At 27.1% G+C, this 8,750-nt stretch overlaps 1 protein-coding gene across 2 annotated transcripts; it reads left to right on the top strand.

Annotated features, from left to right (window-relative positions):
- Positions 1-2,675: 2,675 nt before the first annotated feature.
- LOC118645824 lies at positions 2,676-7,818 on the top strand. 2 transcript variants are annotated; one of them, XM_036287562.1, is made up of 5 exons: positions 2,676-5,616; positions 5,988-6,121; positions 6,291-6,534; positions 6,650-6,822; positions 7,670-7,818. In XM_036287562.1, the coding sequence occupies exons 1-4, from the start codon at positions 5,547-5,549 to the stop codon at positions 6,655-6,657; spliced, it is 456 nt and encodes a 151-aa protein (XP_036143455.1). In that variant the 5' UTR covers positions 2,676-5,546; the 3' UTR covers positions 6,658-6,822; positions 7,670-7,818. The 2 variants fall into 2 exon arrangements, with proteins under 2 accessions (XP_036143455.1, XP_036143454.1); XM_036287561.1 differs by lacking the exons at positions 6,650-6,822; positions 7,670-7,818 and having other exon boundaries at positions 6,291-6,587.
- The last annotated feature ends 932 nt before the right edge of the window (positions 7,819-8,750 follow it).

The following is an 8,750-nucleotide window of genomic DNA, read 5'->3' on the forward strand; positions in this document are numbered from 1 at the left end:
AGGTTTCTTGGATGGAAAAAGCAATATTTCATTTATGTGGTATAATGACGGAATTTCCATTTTCCATTCATCACATTTTTTAATTTGGTCCATGTACTTGGTTATTAACGAACTTCCATACAGAGAAAGAATCAAGAAAGAAAATACTATTCTACCTGGTTTGTTTTTTGGAAATTCTAAGCCAAATCCCAATCTTTTTCTTGCATCTATTCACTCACACCTTCAAGAATTCTTTGCTGATGGATATTTGCTTAATACACATAATGGAGATCAAGTACGAGTTCATGGAAAGGTATTATGTGGGACTTGTAATCTACAAGCTAAAGGATTATTTATGCGATTCAAGCTTTATAATGGATACTATGGATGCAGTCGTTGCAAAATTAGAGGTATCAGACATAGAATGGGAAAATCGATTGTATATCCTTATGAACGCATACATCTTCGCACTCAAGAGAAAGTACGAAACTATGCAAAAGTTTCTATTGAATTAGGCAAACCTGCAAAAGATGTTAAAGGACCATCTCTTCTTTCCAACATAATGCCAGACATGATCTCAGGAATGGTCTGACAAAACTGTTGTTGAGATTATAGTTTGATCCTTCATTGATTAGTGAACCTTATTCATTATTTGGTATGCTACTTGTTATTGATGCTCGTCTCAGAAACATGCGATCACCAAATTTTGTACAGCAAATGCCACGTGCAATTAAAACCTACTTATCTTTATGGAAAGCTCAAGAATATAAATTGTAGCTTATCTATTATTCCGCACCTATTTTCCTTAGTATCATAAATGAAAAATATTTTAATTACCACCTTCAGTTATTATCTGCTATATCTCTTAAACCAGGACAGTATCTCTTTTCATCAAGTTGAAGTAGCAAAAGATCATTTGCACTTATATGTTTCCAAATTTTCTGAATTATATGGTGTAAGGAATATAAGTATGAACGTTCATTAACTTTTACATCTTCCTGATGTTGTTTTAGATCTAGTGCCTCTGTGGGTATATTCTTGTTTCTTTTTAGAAGATTTAAATGGCAAACTGAGTAAATTAATTCATGGAACCCGTCATGCAGGACTACAAGTTCGTTCAGGTGCATCAATTTATATGAATTTGTCTGTCCTGATTGGCAATCTACCTGTTGATTCTAGAGTAAAAAAATTCTGTAAACAACTTAGATATAATAAAATGAAAAACAGAATTGTTGAAATTATTGATCCAAAGACTTACGTACTTGGAAATTTGGAATATTTAACTAAAGTACCATATATTATTTGTGCTATTCTTATAGATAATTTAGGCATTAATAATGGCAATATTCAAATTTTTTATCGGCTTGAAAAAAAAGGCATTCTCTTCTCTAGCGCAAATTACAGTCGTTCTAATAAAAAAGTATCTCATTATGTATTATATACTTATGATAATGAGTCATATATCTCTATGATCAATTAATTTATAAGATGGTCTAACTGTAATTGTAATCGACAATGTAGATGTTTGCCTGTAAGATTTATTTGCATTGGAATTAGTTATGAAAAAGATATGTGGTATGTTCACGATGTTCCTGGAATTTGCTTATCATATTTGTCTCAGGTTTATTCTACTAACCAGCATTTGATGTTTGTTTTCTTGATTGTCTATGTTTTCATATGTTAGTTGATGGCAAAGAATTTATTGCTCAACCAATTAATTCGTTAGAGAAAAAATAAATTTATATTTGTATATGTACTATTAGAAAAAGCATTGTATTAAATAATTTGAATACTGAGTATTATTATTCACTCTCCACACAATTATATGTACTATTAGACAATATTTTTTATATTTATAAATATATATAATATATTGATAAATAATTGTGTGTTTTAATTATTTCCATCAATTGGTTCAGCTTTGATTCTGTGCATAGTATTAAGATACAATTGTCAAAAATAATTTAGAGATTTTTTTACTTTATGCCAAAATATAAAATGTTAGGATAAAATATAAAAAATCTCTTGAACTATTATTGATTTTTCAACAAATCTACTTTAATATATATACACACACACACACACACACACACAAAACATATTGCACTTATAGAAACGTTCAATGCAAATTTCTCGCGAATATATGAAAATTACATCGTACCACTTATCTAGTATTAGTGAAGGTAATAAATAATGTAAGTACTAAAACATTTAAGGGGATGCCGGACTGCCTCTCAAACTTGATCGGGGTCGAACCTCGCAAACTCGAAAATTCAGATTTTAATAAAACATGGTATAAATGTAGAGAGGGTGAATACATGAATTTAGAAATTTTTAGTTGGTGCCCAAAAATGGTTTGAAAGGGTGAAACCACCCTTCAAAGTTGAGAAGATTTTTGCGGTTTCTCGAAAATTAAACAAAATATAAAAAAATGTTTCATACGAAAGTTTTACAAAATAAATACCTTTATTTAACTATGCTATTTATTTAAAAAAAAATTTTTTTTATAAAAGATTTTTTTAGAGAAAAATTTTTTTCAAGAAATAAATAGCGTAGTTAAATAGAAATATTTATGCTGTAAAACTTTTGTATGAAACATTTTTTAATATTTTGTTTAGTTTACGAGATATATCGAAAAACCGCAAAAATGTCTCAACTTTGAAGGGTGGTTTCACCCCTTCAAACCGTTTTTGGGCACCAACTAAAAATTTCTAAATTTATGTATTTACCCCCTCTACATTTATGCCAGGTTTCATTAAAATCAATTTATGGGTTCGCGAGGTTTCCTTATTAACGACTTTTACGCGCATATAACCTAAATCTTCGTTTCGCATTTTTGTCTTTTAGGCACTAAAATCTAATTTTCGAAATTCGACACTGTTTGTTCTCGTCGTCTTCTAATCTGTGAATACGAATTTTGTAAGTATACAAACTGTAGATCTTTTATATTAAGCAAACATTGTTATGATGTGACAGCAAATTAACAATTTTTTTCCGTTTTTGGTAGAAACTCCACTCGACAGACTGGTAGCAATGCGTATTCTTTTATTCTGGAGAAGAATTTCCAAATCTATAAAAAAATAAAAAGATATTGCGAAACAAAAATTATTATCTTTTTGTCGGTAAAACAAACAACTCCAACATCCCCTTAACCCTTACGGTACACATTGAAAAAGTTTTTAAGTTTAATTGTAGAATAAATGTACCTCAATTTAGAGATAAGGAGATAAGGAGTGTCTTTCAAAATTTATGAGAAATTTCGATGGACAGAAATCGAGTTAACTCGAAATTCCCCTGTATGTATCATAAGGGTTAAAATCGGGCGAAATCCGCGGATATTTTCTTGTGAAGTAAAAAAGGAATGTACTAACGTATTGTTACTCATCTACTGAAAAATGAGTGTTGAAAACGAACAACCTACTTCGTCCCTCATTCTTGTGAGTAAAAAAAGGAACGTATTAACGTGCTGTCACTCATCGATTGAAAAATGAGTATTAAAAACGTACAATCTACTCAAAAATACTCATACGCATACTCGCGTATACTCATCATGTTTTATCGCAGTAGACTGTGCGCCCTTGAGAGTACAAAGAAACGGATATGAAACTGATAAAACGGGCTAAAAACGGTCTCAAAATGATCTATATGAGGTGTAAAAGCGGTGAAATATTTCTGTAAGGGTACAATCATGCACTTTATGTGGTACACCACTCCAGTTATTTTCTTATAATCAAAGGGCTCTTTCTTTTTCTTTATCATGCAATCAAGTTTTTTGGGGACTTTAAATACAGAATCCAGCCCATATTTATTTCGCGACCGATATCTTCGCTAACATCCTCAAAATATAATATAATTAAACAGGTCCTTGGACCTTAGAATTGAATGCGGTGGTATGTGGCGGAATCACTAGAGTTGATCTATTTTTCGAGCTGGTTAAGTCTAATATTAATGTGTTTATTAATCAATTTTGACGGAAAACAATTTTTCTTTCATTTATCGATTCAGTAAACATAGCATCTTGCAAGGAATATTACCAGAAATTCATAAATCACTTACAAAATTAATAATTGTGGACTATCAATATGTCCAGAATTTCAACTTCTGACATGTCTACGATTCTATGCAACTGTAAGTTTACAGGTTAAATAAAGTTGAATTTTATTTTACATTCTGTAATAGATATAATCAACAATTCTGAATTTTATTTCAATATTCGAAATTTTACGTAAACAATTTAATTATTTGTTAATGTTTTTGAAATAGAAAAATAGTATTACATGTAAGTGCTGTATGTTTAGTCATTAACTGCATTGTACTTAATTTTAATTTAATTACTTTCTGTCATTTTACAGATTACAGAAAATATTAAAAAATATTTTTTATTAGAAGTATTAAAATAATGAATTATTATAGCTTTAATCAATTTAATCAATTAATCAATTTATTCTTAAATCTAAAGAAATTATAGAAAAATGTTTTATTTTAATAGCTCGTTCCAGAAGATTTATTAGCTCTTTCTTAGCCCATGCCAAAAGTGGACAATTATTGAAAATCTTTTGTTATGTTTTTTTTCTTATCTTTTTTGTATTTTTTTCATATTTTATTATTTTTTTAAATAATTTTTTATATTCTTGTTTTCTAGTTGTTTGAATTTTTTTCTTCGTAATTCAATCTAATAATTATTTTCAAAACATGTCTCACAAAAATATGAATTGCAATGTTTATAAAATTTTCTTACTGTACATGCTTTGTTGAACAATATTTCTGTGAACTAATTGACTCGTTTCGTGTTCTTTCATATTTTTAAAGCAAAGTGAGAACAAGAACATTATAGTATGCAGTATATATATAGTAAATATTGCAATTCATATTTTTGTAAGACGTTCGAAAATACTCAGATTTAACTTTAAAAAAAAAAAAAAAAAAAGTAAAAATGTGAAAATTATTTTAGAAATAAAATATGAAAAAATACAAAAAATAAAAAAACACGAACAAAAAAAATCTTAATAATCGTCTACTTCCACGCAATGAGAATAGGTAACACTGACATGAAGTCATTAGCAAAAGATTTAGAAGTTAGTTATGCCATCAGTTATCACTTATAATTATTTCCTGAATTGAATGTACGTACACAAACACTCGCACACAGTGTACATACCCAGTAAACAAAAAACATTGATCAACGTTTTTGAAACGTTAATTTTAGAGAAATTTCTTAACATTTTAAGTTAATGTTTCATAAACATTAAAAAAATGTTACTTAATAATATTGCTGTCTTAATATTATTAAAATATTTTAAAAACACTGAGAGAAATAGTTTGGTGAATAAAACTAGATTTGTTTTTATTACAAGTAGTGTAGTAAATTTATATACGATACATGGTTTACACATCCAATAGTTTGGTCATGGTGTCTAGACGCATCTAATGATCGTACCGAGACATTTAGTCAGTAAGCAGTTTGATAATTTTCTCCAGACGTGTGATATCAGTAACGCGACAGTCAATTATCTGTCTCTGAGACGCTTTGTTTTTTCATGTACGCGTATTAATCGAAGCTGTAGAAAATGGATAGTGAAACCAAAAATATTTACAAGAATGGAATTTTGTTCAATATATCGATGTATTTCGAGGTAGGTATGTACAGATTATATAAAGTAAGTATATGTACAAAGATCACGAGATCGTAGTACGTGTTTCCGTCATTTTTTCAAAAGATTGTGGTAAATAACCTTTATTTTTAATAGAATGTACCTTACTTTTTTAAAAATATTAGTTCTACACATTGACTACCACGCAAAATATGATAGCTCATAATGAATAGTATAAATTAATCCAGTGTGAAATGAATAATAAGAATTAAACTGTATCCTTTCGATGCAATCGATATCGAATGTTAGAAGTTCATTCAATATCTATTGAATCATTTTTCACTGGGAAGTCTAGTAAGGCTATTAAGAGTAATACAATTTTATTATTGTAATTCATATCATTATGGCTTTTTTTAGAACGCGAGATTGATTTTGAGGCGTTTCTTTGTATAAATGACACGTTATTTCAATCGATTATACCCACTGTTGGACAACGTGCAAAATTTTTAAAAAAGTTAGACATCTTAAGAAAAAAGTTAAACGGACTCCAGGTTTGTATTTGTTTGATTATATGAAATCAATATTGAAATAATGTTTGTCCAGTAGTAGATGTATTATTTATTATCTTTAATAATTTTTCCCATTTTATATCTTAATATTATTAAGCACACAAATATCAAGTATATACTTTTACTATAAGTGTATAATCTTTCTATTCAGGAGTTATCATCGAGCACTGAACATATAAAAGAATTAGTTCTAGAAGAAAATAATTCTTGTTCGATTTTGAAGCTCAATGTTTCAGAAATTCCGCAATTAGAGGAAAACGAAGTCATAAATATAGAAGCTATTCATATTGAAAACATATCTTATGATTTGGATAACAATAATATAACATTAGACACAGTGGTCAATAAGGAAACATCCAAGGAGCATAATTTGTGTGACAAAATTGTTTGTTCCAGTGAGCCTCGTTCTAAGAAAAACAAAAAACAAAATGTTAAAAAAATTTGCTAGATGGTTTTGCTTTTTTTAATAAAAAAAATTATTTTTTTATATTTTGTGTTTCAAATAAACAGGCAATTGAAACTGTATTGAATATACTTGGACGAGGAATCTTCGCTTTACAAATCAAAGAAGATTATAAAGCAAATACTGCTGAAAAAAAACTTATAGGACTTTCTCGAAATTTTTGCAATAAATTGTGCTTTTTTTTTATTAATGATGAGCTGAATGGCAATGCTTTTAGCACGTAAGTACATTAATGTTAAAAATAAGTTCTTCATTTAGACATTTTTATACTAATACATTTTGTATTTTCCTCATAAAATTTTTTATGCATGAACGTTGTAAATTAGACATTTTTACTAAAATAAATAAGTGAAGGTTAATTTATTCTTCAATTTGATTTGAAATTCTTTATTTCTAATAATAGATATTTGCTATAAATCTTTCACCTCCCAAACTAGGTTTAAAAATTAATGTTACTATTGATATTATTAATTATCTAAAGTTTTTTCTCTATTAGGATTTTAACTATTAATTTTTAAATACTGTTTGAAATACAATTGTATATATATATATATATATATATATATATATATATATATATATATATGGCTTGTATTTAAGACAGTATTTAAAAATTAAGATCTTAAGCTAAAATTGAAACTTCTAATCGTTAAAAATGTAACTACCATCTAATGCAGAAATAGAATTACTGCTAGTTTTGTAGCTTTCTCGTAGCCCTCCTTTCAACAATTCTTTCATTAAATTTGTGTATTAATTATAAAGTTTTCCTTTTAGGGCAATTTTTTAAATATTCTTCTTACTAATTTTAATTGCCTTTAATGGAATATAATATACTTTCTAAAATCCACACACAAAATATAATTTCTACATATTGTATAAATTTGGATGTGTAAAAAAATAATGAACCTTTGTTTCGGCAAGAAAATAATCAACAATGTCTTTTGCTAATTGTAGAAAACAGAAAATTGAAATCTTAATAGAGAAAAAACTTTAAATAATTAATAATATCAATAGTAACATTATATATATATATATTCTATTTTATGTTTATTGTTGTTATATTTTAGAAGTTTTCTTATATGATGCGAATCAAGCCTCTCTAAAGTGGCTCTCAAAAAAAATAGAGTTATATAACAAAGTTCCTCTTGAGTGGAAAGCCACACATCAATTGCGCGTGCATAGTTTGCAAAACAGTTCAAATAAAGAGAAATATCAAAAAATTAAAGGCAATAAAGAAAATTCTTTGAAAAACAGCATTGTTTCTTATTTTATGGAATTTTCTTTTCTTAAACAACCAGTAGGTCTTGCTTTGGTAAATATTAATTATAATGTTTCCTTTTTTATTACTTTCTGTTTGTATAATAATTTACCACTCTGTTGCAGCTTGAGCTAGATTTTAATACTCTCTACCCGAGCAAAACAAAATCACTTTTTACTGAGTGGAAATTTTTCTCTCATCGTTTAAGATCTATCGCTAGAATAGAAAAGAACAAGTGTAATTTAATAATTTTTTATCTTTTTTGGAATGAATGGTTTTTCTATAATAGATGATGCAATCTTTTGAATGAGTAAAATCAGTTATTTTTTAATGATAACATTCTGTTTATTTTATCTCTTAGTGATGCTGAGATATTTATATTCTTGAGCTCTATATGATGCCATTGGTTATAACAGTGTTCGTGTAACTAAAAAATGGAGGGCAAACAGACAAGAAATGTTGCATAGTTTTATCTGTCATGTAAAGGTCAGCAAATCAAATTAATTTTCTTTAGTAATTTTTTAAAATTTTACAATCTACTTTTAGAAAAATTTAGTAATTTTATAAAGAACTCCCGGGAAAAAAAGTTTATATCTAATTATGTATAATTATATCATATTATATATAATTACATATAATAAGATCAATTTATATATTAATTTATATATAATTATATCAAAATATTTTTAACTTTATATCAAATTATGCAACATTATATTTTTGAGTGGACAATTATATATAATTGTATCAAAATATTTATAACCCCATATTGAATTATACAACATTTTATTAAAATTACTTTTTAAATAAATAAATATATATAATTATATCAAGATATTTTTATAAACCCATATTGAATTATACAGCATTATATTAAAATTCTTTTTTGG

The sequence above is a fragment of the Monomorium pharaonis genome, chromosome 5, assembly GCF_013373865.1.
Source record: "Monomorium pharaonis isolate MP-MQ-018 chromosome 5, ASM1337386v2, whole genome shotgun sequence".
NCBI lineage: Eukaryota > Metazoa > Arthropoda > Insecta > Hymenoptera > Formicidae > Monomorium > Monomorium pharaonis.

Coding starts and splice junctions, on each gene's coding strand:
- LOC118645824 (XM_036287561.1), top strand. CDS start 5,547: ATGGATAGTGAAACCAAAAATATTTACAAGAATGGAATTTTGTTCAAT. Junction 5,617..5,987: donor ATCGATGTATTTCGAGGTAG/GTATGTACAGAT, acceptor GGCTTTTTTTAG/AACGCGAGATTGATTTTGAG. Junction 6,122..6,290: donor AAAAGTTAAACGGACTCCAG/GTTTGTATTTGT, acceptor CTTTCTATTCAG/GAGTTATCATCGAGCACTGA.